The following is a 21,233-nucleotide window of genomic DNA, read 5'->3' on the forward strand; positions in this document are numbered from 1 at the left end:
GGGGGCTGGGTAATTCTTGTGTGCATTGTGGGATGCTGGACAGTATCCCTGGCTCTACCTGGTAGCTAGCTGCCAGTGACTCCTCCCAGTCGTGAGAACCAAAAATATCTCAAGACATTGTCCTACATAGCCCTCAAGGTAAACACACTGGTGTGGGCAAGACTTTCAGAACTTGGTTTAAATGTCATCTTGCCCACAATCTTTTCCAGGCTACCCACTCCCAGGCCTATCTTTGCCTCCGGCTTAGATGCCTATCCTTTTTGTTGTTATTTCAGCAATAACCTAGTTCTCAGCCCACAGTCCTTAACTCCCCTGGCTTCTGCTTGTTGGTTTATTGGTATTATTTCTCCATTCGACTCTTCAAGGGCAGAAATCATGTTTTATTCATTCCCGAAACCTCATCCCGCAGAATAGGAGTTGGCATACAGTAGAGGCAGTGTCTCTATTTGTTGAGCAAATGGACAAACAAAGGTGTCAATCAGAAAAGGTGACTTCTGAGCTGGGACACGTAAAGTGGGCACATGTACACCTGAATCACATAAGCACCGTCAAAGCTGTAAACACGTGTTCGTGTGTGCTGCTGTTTGTAAGTCTGAGTGGTGGTTATCAGTTCAGATGCTTTGGCTAAAAGCAGCAGAAAAAAACCAACCCAGCTCAAACTGTTTTAAAACAATAGGAAATGCATTGGTTACAGTATGTCCAGGGATGGTTTGACTGACATGTCAGCTCATCCCTCTATTGTATAGGACTATGTTCCCTTATAGGCTTGCTTCTCTCTACCAAATGGCTGTAGCATCCCCAGCCCTCGTATCTGCACCTTGTGTTAACCAGCACAGCAGAACATTGTCTTTTCCCAATTATGAAGCCAAATGTATAAGTTTTACTTTGGCTGTGCCACCATAAAGTAAATGCTCAGTTCTGTGTCAACTGTAGCGACAGCAGGAGCCAACACCGATTGATTGGTAGACCAGGTCTAACCAATTTTCTTGATTAATGGTTGATATGGGAAGACCCAGCCCACGGTGGGAGGTGCTGTCCCTGAACAGGTGGGCATGGGTTATTAGAAGAAAGCAGGCTGAGCAAAGCAGTAAGCAGCTCTCCTCCGCAGTCTCTGCTTCTGTTCCTGCCTTGCTTTATTGCCTAGTAGAGACCCGTTTGAGATGTGGGCTCAGAAGGAAGTGGCTGCAAATGCTTCTTCTCCACTCCTGTGCCGGCATTCCACAAAGACAAAGCCCCTGGACTTTATTTTCCAGAAGTAGTTTTCTAAATATATCCCTGCTTCTGGTGAAGCAAGCAGCATGTGGGCCTGTGAGATCCAGAGCAGGCATTAAATGGGAGAATGTGGGCTCCAGGACCATGATTGGCGAAAAGAAAAACAGACAGAGCCAGATCTACTTATCATGCCTAGGGACCATCTTACCAAACATCACAGAGAGCCAGATCCATTTATCATGCCTGGGGACCCATCTTACCAACCATCACAGAGAGCCAGATCTATTTATCATGCCTGGGGACCCATCTTACCAACCATCACAGAGAGCCAGATCTATTTATCATGCCTGGGGACCATCTTACCAACCATCACAGAGAGCCAGATCTATTTATCATGCCTGGGGACCATCTTACCAACCATCACAGAGAGCCAGATATATTTATCATGCCTGGGGACCATCTTACTAACCATCACCCTCAGCCTACTCTTGGGCCTTTGCCAAGCAGATGTAGAGTTTGTGGAGACTGTTCTCCTGGCAGGGTGGAACTGCAATTAGCACCAAGCAGGAAAGCAGAGCCTCGTGGCAAATTTTGGAGGAGACTTTTCAAGCCCTTGTACTCTAAAATGTAAAGACAAGGAGGAGGCAAGCGTGGAAAGCAGAGGCCTGTAAGACATTCCTCTACATTGGGTCTCATAACTGGGGTTCTAGAACGCACGCTCCTCAGAGCCCTTCAGTTCCACTAGCAATGTGACTGTCTAGTTCATTCTAGAATTGTGACAATTGTGGGAAAGACAATACCTTTCCTGCTGAAGACCTTCAAACAGATGCTCTTTAGGATTTCAGAGCTATTTTTACGCCCTTTCAACTCAATGAGTGTTTATTATGGCCTCACTATGTGCCATCTGGGGACTCAGCAGGGAGCCATGGCAAATCCCTGCCCTCCAGGGCCTTGTAGTCCAGTAGGGGGACAGAATTAAAAGCAGAAAGATGGAGAGGAGAATGCCAGAGGGACACTGGGGAGCCAAGAAGCAGTGGAGGCAGTAGAGAACGGCAGGGGTGGATCTTAATGTCTTAGCTAAGGGTAAAGGTCCCTGGGAAAGTCGCTTCTGAGCAAGGACCTCAAATCATAGAGCCACATACATTAGCCCCGGGGAAAGAGAGTTCCCGGTAATGGAAAGGCCCAGAGGTGGACACAGACTCAGGAAGCTCAGGGAACATCAAGTGCACACATACAGTATGATTCATCTTAGGAAAGGGCTCGGCCTGATTCCGTGCTTTCCTCTTCATCTCCCCTACTTCTAATCCATCGACAAGTCCTGTCGGTCCTTTGCCAAAATATGTCTGGAACTCACCTGCATTGTCTTTGCCCATGACCCCCTTCATCAAACTCCTGCTATCTCTCCTCGCCTGGAATATTGCAAAAGCCCCGTAAGTAACTTCGAATAAATTCCTGCAACATTTTCCTTCTGCTTAGAAATTTCTAGGTGTTGGCAACTGTCCCTTGAAAACAGTCCGACCTTCTTTGTGGACCGTTGGGCCCTTGTAGGATCAGTCCCAATGCTGACAGGTGGGACTTCAGCCACCAGGTCATGTCTTGGTTGCTAAGACACAAACTGGTGTCAACATTAGAGGTTTGCTTCCCCGGGCAGTCCTGGGGACCAGACATCTTAGGGCAGGTTTACTTTGCTCTGGAGAGCAGGAGGGAGGATTCTCCTTTCTCCTTGTTGTGCACATGGAAGTCCTACCCAGTGCTCATGCTGCCTTCCCTCTGCAGATAACTGTGTCCAAATGTCCCCCCTTAGAAGGACACCTGTGGTGTTGGTTTAGGGCCCACTCCAATGACGGCATTCTAGCTTAATCACCACTCTAAAACTCCAAGCGGGATCACATTCCAAGGTCCTGAGGAATACTGCAGGGTATAAATCTGAGGGCCGCGATTCATGCCAAGATGGTTCTTTCTCTGTTGCACACTCTAAACTCTTTCCTATGTTAAGGCTTTCTCTTAAGCCTCCCTGTAATACATACATAGCCAGCCCCTTTGGCTTCAGGTCTTCAGAAATACTACCTCCTTAGGCAGGCCTTCCTTGACCAGCCCCAGCAAACCAGCTATGCTGTTCCAACCCATTTTATTTATATTTTCATGGCTGCGAAACTGACATACAGTAAGCTGTTCCTATCTGTGGTAAATGTGCGTACCCTTCAACTACAGCCCAATCAAAATACAGAACCTTACACACACACACACACACACACACACACACACAGAGAGAGAGAGAGAGAGAGAGAGAGAGAGAGAGAGAGAGAGAGAGAGAGAGACAGAGAGACAGACAGAGAGACAGAGAGAGAGAGAGAGACAGAGACAGAGACAGAGAGACAGAGACAGAGAGAGACAGAGAGAGAGAGACAGAGAGACAGAGAGAGAGAGAGAGACAGAGAGAGAGACAGAGACAGAGAGACAGAGACAGAGAGAGAGAGACAGAGAGACAGAGAGACAGAGAGAGACAGAGAGAGAGAGAGAGAGAGAGAGAGACAGACAGAGAGACAGAGAGAGAGAGAGACAGAGAGACAGAGACAGAGAGAGACAGAGAGAGAGAGACAGAGAGACAAAGAGAGAGAGAGAGAGAGAGAGAGAGAGAGAGAGAGAGAGAGAGAGAGATCCCAGATAGTTCCTTCACTCTTTCTTCAGTCAAGCATCACCCTTCCAGGGCAACCACCTTTCTGATATCCACCGTCATGATCCTGCATCTTCCTGGACTCATATAGATGAATTGCTCAGTGTCTAACTTCTCCAACTCAAGGCTCCCCTATCCCATTGCGTTATCAGTGTCTTGTTCCTGTCTGTTGCTGCTCTATCATACAAGCCCAATGCTGATTGCTTGTTCATCATCCTACTGTGGGATATTTGGGTTGTTTTCTCTTTAGAGCTAGTAGGAAAATACTCTGAGAATTTAGCTATGTTGTGCACATATGTTCTTATCTGTTCCAGACAACCCAGAATAGAACTTCAGTACATAGGTCTGACTTTTTTATGAACCACAGTCAGACTTATAAAGCATGGAAAACTTTCCCCTTTCATCAGCAGTGATTAGTCAATTCCACTTCTTTGCCTCACCAGCACTTGCTGTTATTGGGCTTTTAAAATCTCACACATTCTACCGAATTTAAAGTCTCTGCTGATGTACGTGTCTATTGGACAGTTTGACAATGTCCCTTATTGAGGTTTCTTTTCAAGCATATTGTACCATTTTTAAGTTGGATGTCTCTTATTCACTTGTAGAAGTTATTTGTACACCCTGAATACAGACAAACCCTAATATTCTCTGCTAGTCAATACCTTGTCCTTTCATTAGTGTATTATTTTTCAAAACTACCTAGTTTTGTTGAAGACTTCAGGGGACATTTTTAGCAAATGTCCCCCAAGGACAAACAATGGGACTAAGTTTGTGAAATAGTTTCCAGAAATTCTGTGGTGGTGTCCCCAGCAGAGATATAATGTCCTTCAAATTTGTTCCCATGGGGTTTCAGAAAGCATGGTTACATGAATTCCTAGCCACTGTGTAAGTAGCCTTGGTGTATGAGACTGGCTTGCTCTTTGGAAAACAACATGGGGGCCTGGTGAGCTGGCTCAGGGGTAAGAATTACTTTTGCTCTCCCAGAGGACCCAGGTTCAATTCCCAGCACCAAGTGATAGCTCACAACTGTTTGTAACTCTAGTCCCAGAGGATCCAACTTTCTTCCAACCTCTGTAGGTACCGGGCACAAACACAGCACACACATACATGTGGCCAAAATGCTCCTACATATAAAATGATAAAGCAAATAAATCTAAAAAGTTCTTTTAAAGAAAGAAAACAACATGACACGACCTGTAGGTACATGTCCCATGTGGGAATGCTACAAAGGGCAAGACCCCGGCTCTGTGTCCAGGGAAGAAAGAATGCTTTCAATTTCTTCTGTGGGCTGTGATATATCATAGGAAATTCCATAACTACCCTAAACCTTAAATATATGCATATTCTCTATACCAATAATTCCACTTGTGTAAATTTAACCTAGGTTTAAAATTCATGGCTGTATACAAGTTTAATCCCAAGGATAGCTTTTACAGCTTGCTTTATTTAAATAGTGAGATATCAAGAGACCACCTAAAACAGTGGACTGTGGATTGTAATCTTATAACTCCGTATAATATAGTTATGAAATAACTATAAGTTATTCCTTATGAGTACATATTTATGGATATAGAATATTATATGTAGTACTTCTATATAATATATAGATACATAAATGTATTCTTTTTTTTTAAGCCTTACATGGGCGCTGGAGAGATGGCTCAGCAGTTAAGAGCACTTGCTGTCCTTCCAGCACCTACATCAGAGTAACTTACAACCACCTGAACTCCACTCCAGGGATCCAACACCTTCTTCTGTCCTTGAGGGCACTGCATGCATGTGGAATATCCTTACACAGTCTCACACACACACACACACACACACACACACACACACAATAAATGTTAAACTTTTAAACATCATATATTTATATCCATTTACATATATGTATATGCTTATTCCCATTTATAAAGTCATAATCCAGACAGTACATTCTGAAACCTTATCTAAACCAAAGAACTATGCTAACAACAATAATTGGTAAATATCTCTAATCCTCTACTCATATTTTTCATATGTGTCATATCATAGTCAGCGGTTATATTGGTTGGTTTTATGTCAACTTGACACAAACTAGTTGTGGTGGTTTTAACATGTTTGGCCCCCATAGATTCATGTGTTTGAATGCTTGGCCATAAGGCGTTGAACTATTAGGAGGCGTGACCTTGTTGGAGGAAATACATCACTGTGGGAGTGGGCTTTGAGGTTTCCTATGCCCAAGCTCCACCCAATGTGAAATCAGAGCTTCTTCTTGGCTGCCTGTGGAAGACAGTCTCCTTCTGGCTGCCTTCAGATCAAGGTGTAGAGCCCTCAGCTCCCTCCCCAGCACCATGTGTGCCTGCACGCTGCCATGCTTCCCGCCATGATGATAATGGACTGACCCTCTGAACTATAAGCTAGCCCCAATTAATTTTTTTTTTAAATAGGAGTTGTCATGGTTATGGTGCCTCTTCACAGCAATAAAACCCTAACTAAGGCATTACTCACCTGGGAAAAGGGACTCTCAGCTGAGGAAATGCCTCCATGATATTGGCCCATAAGCAAGCCTATTTAGCATGATCCTAATTAGAGAGTGGTGTGGGAAAGCCCAGCTTACTGTGGAAGGTGCCAGCTCTGGCCAGATGACCCTGAGATGAATAAGAAATCAGACTGAGCCATCCATGGAGAACAAGCCAACAAGCAGAATTCCTCCTCTGCTTCAGTTCCTGCCTCCAGGTTCCTGCCGTGAGGACCTGACTTCTTTGACGGTGGGTTGTAATATGAAATATAAGCCAAACAACCCCTTCCCTCTGCAATTTGATTTTGGTAATGATGTTTTAATATAGCAGTGGAAACCCAGACTAAGAATGTGTTCCTTTTGAAATTTGCCACCCTTCCACCCTCCCGCCGCCATTTTCTCTCCTCTATATATCACAGCCACTTTTGTTCTTCTCTGGGGGAAAAAAAAATCCTACTTTAAAAACCCTATAATCCACTCCCCCTCCTCTCTCAAGTTTGCTGCCTCCACTTCCTTTGCTGCCTGAGAACTGGGTACCAAACTGTGGGCTCTCTTAGAAGGGAAACAGCTGTCATGGCCAGTATGTCATTATTCTGTCTGGGGCTGGGGGTTGGAGGTGTTGAGCAGGGCAGTATGTCAAAAGTGCTTCAGCATTCATGATCTGCAGCCTCTTTCATATGTATAGAAACATCCGGAAGGACATGCATGAAGGTCACAGCGTTTGTTGTAGGTATTCTGGCAGTCAGATTACAATGGGTTTTAACTTTCTTTGTTTGGCTTATCTGTGTGTTCTATTTTTGTTATTATTAGCAGGCATTCCTTGATTATTTTTTTCCTTTTTTAAATTTTCTATTGAAGTATATCTTGACTGTTTGTAAAAATAGCTTCCCAGGAGTTTTCAATATGAGATTAAGAAGCAAATGTGCTAACTTCCAAGTTAAATAGGCATAAAAATGCATTCTCTGTGCCAATATGGCCCCAGACAGACACTGTTCTCAAGCCAACCATTAGCCAGTGTAGGGAGACTTTAGTTTTATATCTCTACCCATAAAGCATCGTAAGTGAACATAAGTGAAGGAAAAGCGCGAGGCCCAGGTAAGCCAGTGGTCATGGTCTCCATCATCTGAAAGTAGACACATCTGTTATATGTACCTGTGAGGCCAAGCAAGGCAGCACGTGAGGTAAACTCCTTACAGGGCCAGGATATCACAGGACTCACATCCTTGAGCAAATGTGAGTACCCACTATGTGGATTTCTTTCACTTAACAGCTAATCAATGGCTTTAGAAATGCAGCCCTCAACCGTGGGCTATGGATGCCAGAACCCATTAGATATAATGGAACCCAAGAGGAGTGGCCCGTCCACTGAGGAGCAGTGGTACCCATTAACTGCCCACTGGCAGGTTTGCTGCAAAGCACTTTTGTTTCTACACTGATGTTTTTATCCTTGTGGCCTCTGAGATAACTGTAGTGATTATTCTGTCTTGGTCCTTCTCTCAGAAGTCTATTCCTGCTTTGGTCAGAGCACACACCTACGGGATGGTGAAAGATCTGTTTGTATATGTACAGTGGTTAAGAGCTTTCTGTTTGGCTTTTCAATGCCTTAGTTTTCTCATCTGTTCAATGTAAATAATCATACTCATAATATTGCAACATAGGTTATTGTAAGAGTAAAAAGAGTCAATGTATTCAAAGTTTGGGGAACAGTCATAGTTTACAAGCTACTCATCACCGACAGCTGATATCCATAGTGTTGTTATTTATCTCTCCTATAGGATACTCCTTCAGGGCCAGGTAGCAATTTTATTAATTGCTGTATTCTTGATGCAACCTAAAAACCAACTAAGAGCTGAAAGTAGTAATTGTCCCATTAGAAAAAGGACAAATTTATGACCTATGCCATAGGCAGAGGGCTTGGAAGATGTTTCCCTTCCTAAATGGATATCAGATGACCCAAAGGACTGTGGTGTTAGGAAGGATATGGCCCTTCCTAGGCAGCCGGTGTTCAAGAGACAGTGTCTTAGTCGGGGTTTCTGTTGCTGCAATGAAACAACCGTGATCAAGGCAACTTGGGGAGAAAAGGGTTTGTTTGGCTTACACTCTCACAGCACTGTTCATCATTAAAGGAAGTCAGGGCAGGATCCTGGAAGCAGAAGCTGATACAGAGGCCATGGAGGAGTGCTGCTAACTGGATTGCTCCTTACAGCTTGCTCAGCCAGCGTTAATAAGAACTCAGGACCACCAGCCCATGGATGGCACTACTCACAATGAGCCCTACAGCTAGATATTCTGGGGACATTTTCTCAGTTGATACTCCCTCCCTGCAGATGACTCTAGCTTGTGTCCTAACACTAGCCAGGACAGATAGTAAATGTCAGACAGTAGTTCAACTCTGCCATTACAGAGAGCAGCAGCCTGAGTCCCAGAGAGTCCATACAGCTTGCCATGTACACATATCGTACTGTTCATTAGCACTGGAGGAAATGTGGTAAGGAAAGTGGACCGTCTTATCTTAACTTCAAACACACCCATGGGCAATTGGATGGGATTTTTAAAGTCAGGTCAAGTCTCAAAGTATTATTGAAGGCCAACCAAGTGCCTTATGGTGGCCTCCTGGGAAATGGAAATGCAGTGGTTTCAGGGAGTGTCTGGTGTGGAGAAAGATGGGCATTAAACAAATACAAGTGTGTCCAGAAAGGGCTGGAATGCGCAGAAGCTAGCCTTGTTCCCATCTGTGGATAAGGAAAGTCTGAAAACCAACAGAGAACTAGTCAGAACCAGGAGGCTTTGACGGTCATGGGCCATGACACTGGACACTCAGATTAAAAGAAGACCCCCTCCCTGATCCCCCCCCCCCCCCGCCAGATGAAACCCCTGTTGTAAGATGCAAGAGTTACCCTCTCCTGGGGCAGCATGTATGGTGGCAAATGGGAGCCTGCAGTACATGTGTCCACTTCCCCCTAGCATTTTACAGAGGTGTCATGCCCCTACCCTGTTGCACAGCACCACCCCAAGACTCTTAAGGAGGAGAGGGAGAGTAAGGTATGTTGCCAAGATATGCAGTCTTGCCCTGCCCAGCACACAACTATAAATCCACACAGAATATACTCACTCTTCTGACTACAGATGCATTGAAAGGGGGAAAATCACAGTTCAGCTCACCTTGGTGCCATTCATCTCCACCTGGGAGTAATCTGTCACTAAACATCCATTATGTATTGGGGAGAACTGAAGATGTATGGAGGAAGGCCGTGTGTGGGTAGCAGCCAGCACTGAGGAGGCAGCACTGCACAGCGGGGTGTGCCCAGGCACGCCCACCTCCAGGCAAACCATGTAACTGCTTTCACCTCAGCTTCCTCTCCTTAACAATGGAGCTTGAGTTGAAGACCCTAAGGCTTTGAACTTCAATTCCAAACGTTCTCTGGATTATACAGACACTTTCTTCTAGACGTTGGATTCATTATCGAGAAGATATCTCCAGGCAAAATCTTAACAGTCAGGTCTGCTGGCTCTTAGAAACACCACTTCCCAGACAACGATCAAAAGCCTTTCTCTAAAATGGTCTAAGCGGCATGGCCTGTACTTGTATTAAGGGATAATTTTATGTTCTATTTCATGATCTGCTTTTGCATATGTTAAGTAGGATAAAAAAAAATACTTGAGGGGCTGGAGAGATGGTTCAGTGGTTAAGAACACTGGCTGCTCTTCTAGAGGACCTGAGTTCAATCCCCAGCATCCACACGACAGCTCACTTCTACCTGTAGCCCCAGTTCCAGGGGGTATGACACCCTCACACAGACATACATGCATGTAAAATACCAATGCACATAAAATAAAAATAAGTCAGGTTTTTTTTATTGCTTGAAATTGCTTACTATAGTTGTTTGCTAATAAATCCAGTCTTGAAGCTACATGGAGAGCCTTATATTTGCTCTTGAACTACATAAGACAAGCCCTAACTCTAGGTGCTGGGAGTAGAAGAAACCTTTAATTTCCCTTTTATGCTGTCTGTATTTTCAACTTATTCACTAATGTATATTTACTAATTTCCTTCTTTTTCTTTTCTTCTATTTTGTAACAAGCCTGGCTGTAAAATTTTGTAAAATTATTAATTTTTTTTTTTTTTGAGACAGGGTTTCCTCTGTGTAGCCTTGGCTGTCCTGGACTCGCTTTGTAGACCAGGCTGGCCTCGAACTCACAGAGATTCTGTCTGCCTCTGCCTCCTGAGTACTGGGATTAAAGGTGTGCACCACCATGCCCAGCATTTTTTCTTTATGTACTAATTTAATACCAAAGAAAAGTAAAAGTGCATTTTAAAATACCGTCCTAGTTACGATTGCTATTGCTATGAGGAAACACCATGACCAAAAGCAAATTGGGGAGGAAAAGCTTACACTTCCGTATCATAGTCCATCGTTGAAGGAAATTGGGATAGGAACCTGGAACTGAAGCAGAGGCCACGGAGGGGTGCTGCTTACAGACTTGACCTTCACAGCTTGTTCATCCCACCCTCTTATAGAACCCAGGACCAGCAGCCCAGAAATGGCACCACCCACAATGGCCTTGGCCCTCCCTCATCAGTCACCAGGCATGGGTGGCACGTGCCTGTAATCTTAGCACTCTGGGAGACAGAGGCAGGAGGGTCTCTGTGAGTCTGAGTCCAGCCTGGTCTACAAACGAGTCCAGGATAACCAAGGCTACACAGAGAAACCCTGTCTTAAAAAAGCAAAAAGCAAAAAGCAAAAGCAAATGCCCTACAGGCTTGCCTACAGCCTGATCTTACAGAGGCAGTTTCTTAATTGAGGTTCTCCCCTCTCAGATGACTTTAGCTTGTATAAGTTGACATAGACCTACCCAGCACAGGCATGAATATGTCACAGCTCTTAACTTCTGTGATCTTTGAGAGCAGGACTGGCCGGTGTGAATGAATTCCCTACTGACATCTTCCTGCAGTGTCCATATTATGCAGGGAGGTGCCTCATACATACGAATTCAAATGCACGACCGTTTGTGTGAGTCACAGCGATAATAATGAGTGTGATGGCGGTGGCTACCTTTGTCGTGTCTGTCCCCTCCTACGCCTCTAAATCTTCACAAAGACGTTCCCTGAGTCCTTGTCCAGCCCTCTGAGGTAGCACATCATCCTTTACAAACAAAAATAAAGCAGCTTTCCACCCTGGGGCATCTTAGATCTGGCTCTGGCCATAGTAGTTACCTATATCACCTGAGCCATCTCTTGCCTCCTGCTCTTTGCATTCTGGGATATGTGCCTGGCCAGTGTGACATATGTGTCCCATAGAACTGGTAAAGAATGAACACTCACAGGCATTCTGTGTACACAATGTACTAAACATGCCTTCATTAATAGGGACACAAGCTGTCAGTCCATATAGATTTCTTTGGGAATTAATGAAATTCCATTGTCCACCTCCACCCCACTCCTCTCTCATACACTCCCTGCCCGCCTCAGTTCTGCAGCTACTCCCTGAATGATGGGGACAGATGAAAGGGAATGTTCTAGATCAGTAGATCTCAAACTTGAGTAGGCATCAGAATCTCGCGCCATGCTCATGAGAGCAGGGTGCTGGGCCCTATCCTGGTTCACTCATGTCACCGTATCCTTGTAAGTCATCTGTATGCAGAAGGAAGATGTGTTGCTCTCCATGATAAATGGAATCAGGAAACCAGCAATCCTGGACTCAGGCTCATTTATAGTGATTTGCCATCCTTTGGGGTATAGCCTACAGATTGCTCCAGATTCTTATACTCAAAGGCATCAAGGAATTTTGAGAATGCCATTAATTTAATCAGTGAAAGCCATTTCTCATTATTATGCTAATTAGCAAGGGGGGCAGCACTGGTATAGCTGTGGATGCTTGAAGGCCACAATGGCTCCTGTAAGCCCTAGCCAGCAGTTCCTGCTATGGGAGTTCCTTGATGGAACACATTGGACATGACTTAAGTTAGCACAGACTCATCGGCTCATCAGTCTCAGTGAATATTTTAGGATCTGACAATGAACATTAACAAACCGCTGGACTTTGTTTGCTCCCACAGACTGAGCCTGAGATCATAGAGGAAACCAATGTCGACAGAGTCCATGAGCCCCGGGGCTACGGCAGAGCCCGGCAGGTGAAGGGCCATTCAGAGACCTCCACCCTGAGCTCGCAACCTTCCATCGACGAAGTCCGGCAACAGATGCACATGCTTCTGGAAGAGGCTTTCAGCCTGGCCTCGGCTGGCCACGCAGGCCAAAGCCGGCACCAGGAGGCCTATGGCTCTACTCAGCACCTTCCATACTCAGAGGTGGTGACCAGTGCTCCAGGGACCATGACAAGGCCCAGAACTGGAGTGCAGTGGGTGCCCACTTACCGACCAGAAATGTACCAGTACAGTCTGCCCCGGCCAGTAAGTCACACCTCCTGCCCACCTACATCTTTGGGCTTGTTCTCCCCAGTGGTTTCCAAACAGGGGGCCCAGAGCAAGGGCATCTAGAGACAAGGTGCCCTGGAGTTTCTTTTCATACTTCATTCATGATGCACAGCCAAACCTTGTACTTGTGGGACAGGTCCCTGGGGAACCTTACGTGAAACCCTAACACATGTTAGGGGCATTTCCTTTTCTGCTATTCTTCCTGGCCCATTCTCCACTCACTGGTTGTTTTCTCCACTTTCAAACATGAGCCCCAATTTAAGTGTCAAAGGTACCGAAGAGCCCTGTGTATGCTGGTGGCTAAGAACATAGGCTGTGGCTTGACTGTGAATCCACTGGCTGTGGAACTTGAGGAAGGCACATTAAGTTCCTGCTGGTAAAAATAAATAAATATGACAATAACCTACTGCCTAGTAAGGAGGAAGTCCCTCTCTATACTTGAGTTAAATATTATGCATTGTGCTGAACTGGGCAGTAATTTTATGTTACACAGTCTGTGTCATGAACGTCTGAGACAAGTATAATGTTATTTTCATTTTACAGAAGAAGGGTCCCAATCCCATATAAGCTCCAATCCCATATAGACATTTGTGAGTTGCCATGTTGGTGCCGGATATGGAACTCCGATCTTCCAAAAGAGCATGCTCTTAACCACTGAGCCACCTCTCCAGACCCACAACACTCAACACACTAACCATTTTAAGATACACAATTTGGTGATATCACACACATTCTCATTCTTGTGTAACTATTTCTAGGACTCTCCATCTTGCTGACATGATACTCTGTACTCATTAAAAGATGGCTCCCTTGAGCCAGGCGGTGGTGGTGCACACCTTTAATCCCAGCACTCAGGAGGCAGAGGCAGGCCGATCTCTGTGAGTTTCAGGCCAGCCTGGTCTACAACGTTAGTCCAGGACAGCCAGAGCTACACAGAGAAACCCCATCTCGAAAAACCAAAACAACAATAAAAAGATGACTCCTTTCTCTTCCCTCTCCATAGTCCTGGAAACCTCTACTCCACCTCTGTCTATAAAGTTGGCTACTTTATGTAATTCATTCATAATATTTGTCTTTCTGTGATTGGTACATTTCACTTAGCATAGGCTTCAAGTTTGATCCAGGCAGCATGCATCAGAAGATCTTTCCTAAATTTCAAGGCCAAATGATACTCAAATGTGTATACTACATCATATCTGTTTGTCTGCCGGTGTGTATGAATTTTAAGTTGTCTTCTTCACCTTTGGGCCGCAGTAATTTGTGCTGCTACTCACACAGGTATGAAAGTGTCTCCTCCAGGGCTTGCTCTTGTTCTTTTGGGTATCCACCCATGAGTGGAAGTGCTGAGCCAAATGGAATTCTGTTTTCTACTGACATGTTGTTTTCTGCAATGGGTGTACCATTTTTCATTCTCTCCAGCAATAAATTTCTGATTTCTTCCCATCTCACCAATGTTTGTTGCCAACTAGTCTCTGGAGAGCAGGCATCCTAATGAGTTTGAGGTAGAGCTCATGGTTTGTTTGTTTGTTATTTGTTTTTGCATTTCTCTAATGACTAGTGAGTGATGTGGAGCACCTTTCCAGGGTTTCATTTGCCACTCATGTTTTTTCTCTCATTTATTTATTTATTTATTTATTTATTTATTTATTTAATGTATATGAGCACTCTATCTGCATGTAGACCTGTATGCCAGAAGACAGCATCAGATCACATTATAGATGGTTGTGAGCCACCATATGGGTGCTGGGAATTGAACTCAGGACCTCTGAAAGAGCAGACAGTGCTCTTAACTGCTGAGCCATCTCTCCAGCCCCTCATATGTATCCTGAATATAATTTAAAAGATACAATATACATTGGAGAAATGCCCAGGTCTCAGGACTATAAATTTGTCATTGCCATTAGAGAACCTTGGTGGTTACATTCAAGAAGCCCTGTGGACCAGTCCTGGAAAAATGTCACTAATTCTAAGACCATCCCAGTCACATTCCCAAAGGTCTGGATCTAAAAAGATGGGGAGTCTCACTCAGACTTATATATCTGCTATAATAAAATGCCTTCCCACATCATCATTCATATTAAAGCTTCCAAGATCACAGTGTTCTGAGAATACACACAAAGTTAGCATGTGCCGTAGTGGGGGAAAGAATTTCAGTCCTGAGATCTATAAAAACACCCGGGTCTTAACACACTGATGTATCCCTCCTAGCAAGCTGCCCTCTGGAAAAGGCCACTCATATCCATCCCATGTTGATGGCTACCACCTTGTCTCGATAACTCATTTGCAGCCTCTGAACTTGACCCCTAACCCAAAGTGGAATAGTGCCTACCAACCAAATGATCTTAGGGACCAGTTCAGAGTCTCCGAGTCTGCAAACGGTGCTGATAAGAGGGCTCTTAGTTCCTGTAAAATGGTTAGCACAGTCCTGACATCTAGCAAACACAATACACCTGTTGATTGATAATTAGCAGACTGCTTGGCATGGTGCCAGCCCATTAAATTACTTGACAGACAGTGTTAATTTTTATCGGACTAGTTATTCTGCTTTGTTGGGCCTACCATCTATATCCCCTCTCAACTTTTCCGAGACCACATCTTCTTTTCCTGCTCTGTTAAGCCCATTTAAAACAAGCACCTGATGCCCCACCTCAGGGACCCCCCCCCCAAGGAAACTTTACTTTTGTTTGATGGCAAGTCTCAGAAGCCACTGGGCTCCCCTGGTTAGAGGCTGATTTCTAGGAATCTGTGAGAGCTCAGGGTTTCAGAAAGAAAGCCTTAGATGACCCAGACAAGACTTCCAACCAGTGACAAGTGAGATGTTGCCGTAGCCCTTACACCTCAGCTCAGTAAACGCATTCAAAAGACACTGTGGGACACTACACATTCAGGCAGCTGTTTGTGGTAATTAGGAGTTGGCAGTTGTAATGAGCAGGACAAACTCATCAGAAATCAGGGTGCTTCATAGGGGTAAGGACTGAAGCATAACCCAACCTGAGGGCAAACCATCAAGCCAGAACACACTAAAGAACATCCTTTCATTGTCAAGGTTTCCTTCTCTGCCAAGTGCACAGGAGACTCCTGACTCCACAAAAGGGGAAAATAGCCAACCATACACGACGGGGGTGATGATGTTTAACTCAAGACCTTGCAGAGGCCCTTGTGCTAGGATAATGTGAAAATCAATGGAAAAGGCAGTGATTTAGCAAGATAACCATGATCATTTTTGTCTTGCAAAAACAAAAAGAAAGTGCCCCAAATTCTGCGGGGGGATAATTGGGAGCTGGTGTTTCTAATGTGCTAGGGCCAGCCTCGTGGCATTTACATCATGGGAAAGGTTATTGCTGGCAGCTTGGGATTTTTGCAGTGCAATTTGGGAAGCTTTGATCATATTTTACCCCTTGAATCTATAAAGAAATTGGACTCGACACATAATGACCAATCCAATTTTGCTAGCAGCCATAATGGGTCCATGCCAAGTGGAATGAAAATACCCTACAACTTTCCTGCTGGCGAGAGAGTAAGGATTCTTAAAAAGGCATTAGGGTTGAAACATCTACCCCACTAGACTCTTTATAGAAGAATTAACAGTAATAACGAGAATAACACTTGCCATCTATCGAGTTCCTATTGTTGGTTGCATTCTGACGTAGGTGCTGTATAGACATGATCTCTCCTAATCTATTAACCCTCCTATGATATTGCCATGATGTCATTAGCCTCAGGTACTCAGTTATTAAGCAGGTTTGGGGAAGTAAACAATTTTTCCAGTTTTGAACAGTCATGCCTTGATGTCCACAGGGGACAGGAGACCCCTCAGAAGGCAACAAAACTCCTCATGGGCCTCATTTGCATATGTAACCTACATATGTGCTCCTATGTCACCTCTAGGTTATTTAGAAGGCTTGGCATGACATAACCCACATACTATATGAACAGTTCTCGTCTCTTTTGTTTGGGAAACAATTAAAGAAAAGTCTGTTCTCAGTGCAGACTTTTTGAGGACATTTCCAGCTGCAGTCATTTGAAACCTCAGTTGTGGAATCCGTGGATCCAGGGGCCAACTGAACAGCTTGTGATGGAAGAAGAGGGTGAAAACCTATTGCTGCCTAATGCTGGCGCCCATACATTTTCTATCCCCTGATTAAACATGAGTAATAGGGATGTCCTTCCAGCTCCAATGGAAATACAAATATCTACACCATTGGTGTATGCTGTTCTCATAAGGAAGCTAACTCAGTTTAGGGGAGCTTTTTCTATTCCTGTAAGAAGGGCTGACAAGCCTGTGTTTCACCTTCTGCCTTACAAACAGAAGAGTCCACTGCCAAGCCTTCGATAATAAACCATGCCAACATATCAGGCATGTTTATAGTCAGCAGAGCGCCTGGATTCACAGCATATCACATTGCTCATATTTCCCCCAAATAAAATTTGAACCTATCCTGAGCTCCCACCTGGTGAGGTGGGTAAGAAATTGCAGGTGCAGTCCCGACCAGTCACTGTTGGTCATGCTTTGTGGAGCTCTCAGCATCCTTGAAGGCAGGATCGCTGTGCTGTACTCGCCTGACTGGACAGACATAAGGCTCTGCCTTTGCTCTTCCCTGAGCAATGCCCCGCTCCCCACAAAAACTCACAGAGCTCTCGCTATGTGGCCAAAGCATGTGCCACTAAATTTAGGAGTGTCACTAGTCACGGGATCTACCAGAGGGCTACTGCATGGGAAGAGAAGAGAAAAATCTAGAGCATGCCTTGCCTATTCACTCTATTAGCTACCACCTTGTCACTGAATAAAGGCCTGTGCGAACAGCCTGAAGATGGAAAACCAAATCTAGCTCATAGCTTCAGAGAGTTTGGTCCATGTTTTGAGGAAAGAGGGCACTAGGGCTAAGATGGCCCCCAAGGACTCACTGTCAGCTGCTTCCTCCAGCTAAACTCCACCTCCTGTAGCTTCCATAACCTCTCCCCCAAATGCCACCACACTTGCCGCTGAGTACCTACTTATCACAGATGAAGTTAGAAAGCTAGTCTTTAGAACAGCTCTGAGGAGCTGGAGAGATGGCTCAGTTGTTACAAGTGACTGATGTTCTCAGAGGACCCGCCTGTCTCAGCCTCCAAAGAGCTGGGATTAAAAGCGTGTGCCACCACTGCCTGCCTAACCCACAGAGAGCTCTAAGCCAGTGATAAAAAGAGGTATTGCATCTGTAACCTATTTTCCTGGCCAGTCAGAGTTTGTCAGTTGTCTGTCTCTGTTTACCCTGCACCAATATACTGTTTGAGTTAGCTCAGGGGCAGATACCCCAAGGAGATTCCTGAAGGGATGACCCCATCTAGCTATGTGCTTATCTGTGCTTAATGATCTCCAGGGCATAAGGAAGACTTCCAAATAGTAACCAGGTAAAGTTAATCTTAAGATTTTCCTAAAAAGACTCAGACATAATTTTCCTCAGGAAAACACATAAATTGAATCATAATGCAGAAAGTCCCCCAATAATGCAACACACAGAGACTAAAACCCAAAATTTAGAGCTGGAAAGACAGTGATGGTTTCAATCCATTCAGTTTTGCTGGAACTATGTGCTGGCTTCATGACTCTCAGCATTTCCGGTGGATATGGCTGTGCCATTTACAGATAGAAGAGCAGCGCTTGTAGCAATCCTCCCAGCTTTGCTGGACCTGTGTCAAGCAGCTGTGCCAGTTCCTTGACTCTTACCACTTCCAGTGGATATGACAGTGCCAAGCTGAGCACACCAAGCATAATTATGGAATTAGGAACTTGGGTCCATTGGTAGTCTTAAATAATAGTTTCTAGTGGCAAAGGAGGGACAGAATCTTTGTCACACAAGAGCCAATAAGTTCCGGATGCATGGACCCAGAAAGGCAATTGGGGTGGGGAGGCAAGGGCACTTAGAACCTCTGGAATTTACACAGAAGGAAACACAGGAAGATTTTCTCAGCCCGCGCACATATGGCAAGGGCCACCTCTCTACCAAAGTCCCAAAGTGACTACCAAAGTTCCAGGGCCATAGGCCAAGAGTGTGGGGGTCTGTTCTCCTGTGGAACTGTGTGCTTTATGCCTTAAAAGTCCCCTAGTAATAAAGGGGACTCTTAATGCTCAACAGAAGTTCAGGACTCTTTGTCAATCCTTTAGTGATTTACTATTAGACAGACGAGCATAGGGAGCTCTTTCTTGGCTGGCAAAGTATGTTGAGTACAGAAAAAGCCTCCCAAGAACCGGAGACTGAAAGAGATGTCTGCCTCATTTGCTGGATAGCATCAGAGGCCAGAGGAGACAAAGGCTTGTAAGCCTCTCTTTTGGGGGGAAGGGAGCCTTTTACTTGTTGGATTGCTGAGGATCAGGGAAAGTATGGCTGGGAAGGTATCCAGGACAATGGTTTGTAACCATCCATAAACTCGGGGCTCAGGGAGCTCCACAGGACACCATCATGAAATAAGGGTCAACAAATTTACCAACTCCCCAAGTTTACCCTCCCCAATTTCAATCAGACACACTGCCCTCATGTACCTATTAGGGTCTGTCAAAACGATTTCAAAGGTATGTGAAAATGGCTCCATGGATAAAGCACTTGCTGGGTTCAGTGGGAGACCCTGCCTAGGAAGAGAAAGTGGAGGGCACTCAACAGCTCTCTCCCACTTCTGCCCTTCCACACTAGATTCAAGTGTCAGGCCTCTTCATCCCCCAAATCTGCATCTTTCCTTATATTTTCAATCTACTCCCTTTTTGTAATTCATTTTTATTAGGTTCCTCGGTTATATTTCCAAGTTTCTTAATTATCTCTTCATTGATTTCTTTTTCTTTTTTCTTTTTCTTTTCTTTTCTTTTCTTTTTTTTTTTTTTCCTATGTAGCCTTGGCTTTCCTGGGCTTGCTTTGTAGATCACGCTAGCCTCGAACCCACAGAGATCCACCTGCCTCTGCTTCCCTGAGGACTGGGATTACAAGCGTGCGCCACCTCAACTGGCTTCTTCATTAATTCTTAATGCACACTTTAATTCCCCAACACTGAGGGCTTTACTTCAAGGGACCCTGTTTTACACTTGAAAGTTGTTTTGAGTATGCTAGATCATTCCTGATGACAACCCAATTTTGTCAGTTAATATTTTGGGGAGGAGGGTTTTAATCAGGGTTTCTTTGTGCCGCCTTGGCGGTCCTGAACTTCCTTTGTAGACCAGGCTAGCCTCAAACTCACAGAGATCTGTTTGCTTCTGCCTCGCCAAGTGCTGGGATTACAGGCCATGTACTGCCACACCTGGCTAGTTAATACTTTTTTTTTTAATGTAGCTTTATTTTAAATTATGTGATGTGTGTTATGTGAGAATGTGGGTTTGTTATACTTGTGAGTGCAATTCCCACATGACCAGAAAAAGGTGTTAGAGCTGAAGTTGCAGGCAGTTGTGAGCTGCCTGATTTGGATGCTAGGAATTGAACTTGAGGCCTATGGAAGAATATTATGTGTCCTTATCCACTGAGCCATCAGCCCAGGTCAATTAACTCTTTAAAAGCATTTGTTACATTTTTTTTAAATGTCTGGACAGCTGAAACTGTGTCTATGTCTTTGGTACTGGTTTTCACCTTCCCTTCTGATATATTTCATAAGCTCTTGTTTGTAGTACAAGTTCCTATTTAATTTTTAATTGTCCTAATCCTGTGAGCCTATGTTAGGGAAATTCCACTCCAAAAAGGGTTGCCATCTGGGCTCTGGAGCCTCACTAGTTACCCTCCCAAAGAGAGGCCAAGGCTTGCCCTGCATGTGTGTACGTCAGGCACAGCTGCCTCCACTTGCTCTGTGCTGAGGCCTGATCTCATAGTCAAACGTCAGCTGCCAAGTTTGTCTTTTGGGCAGCCACATAGTTTGTACTTGCTTCCTGCTGTCTATTCCCACGCCTGGCATCGGCTTGCAGTTCTGTTTTAGTTTGCTGAGATGCAGGGGAGGAAGAATGCCAGGGTTGTCCTTAGAGATGTCCCTTACAGCTCACAATTTTCATGGTGCATTGAAAAGTGTGTTTTCCCTAAGGCCTTGCTGCTATTACATGGGTTAGCCTGACAGGTAGGTTGTTTGCCATAGTGTTGGAGTAGGACAAGGGACCTCTTTCGGCTCAAAAATCCTGTTTATGGTGTCCGCCTTGCTGCAGCATTTTTGTCCCAATACTTTGGGGTTTAAAGGCCTGCCATCTTGGTCTGTCTGACCAACAAGCACACTGCCCTAAAAACACAAATTTGAGCTTTGTCCACCCCAAGGGCATCTTAAATTTCTTCTTGCTACAGTAGGCCCTGGCCTGACCCTCTCTGATTCTGTCTGTCTTAATTTTTTTTCCAGCCCCTCACATGTTAAAGTCTTTGCCTTAGTGGTAGTGCCCATCCTTTATCTTTGAAAGGTGCTTTGAATACACACACACATGCACAC

At 44.8% G+C, this 21,233-nt stretch overlaps 1 protein-coding gene across 6 annotated transcripts in view; it reads left to right on the forward strand.

Moving 5' to 3' along the window:
- The window catches only part of KIAA1549L (KIAA1549 like), a 254,077-nt gene that overhangs the window by 216,643 nt on the left and 16,201 nt on the right, over window positions 1-21,233 (forward strand). For all 6 annotated transcript variants that reach the window (XM_084774625.1, XM_084774630.1, XM_084774629.1 and 3 more), the window contains one exon: window positions 12,441-12,791. In XM_084774625.1, the coding sequence (XP_084630751.1) occupies window positions 12,441-12,791 (351 nt within the window). The remainder of the gene's footprint in view (window positions 1-12,440; window positions 12,792-21,233) is intronic.

This window comes from Acomys minous (assembly GCF_964271855.1).
Source record: "Acomys minous genome assembly, chromosome: 3".
In the NCBI taxonomy this organism is placed as follows: domain Eukaryota; kingdom Metazoa; phylum Chordata; class Mammalia; order Rodentia; family Muridae; genus Acomys; species Acomys minous.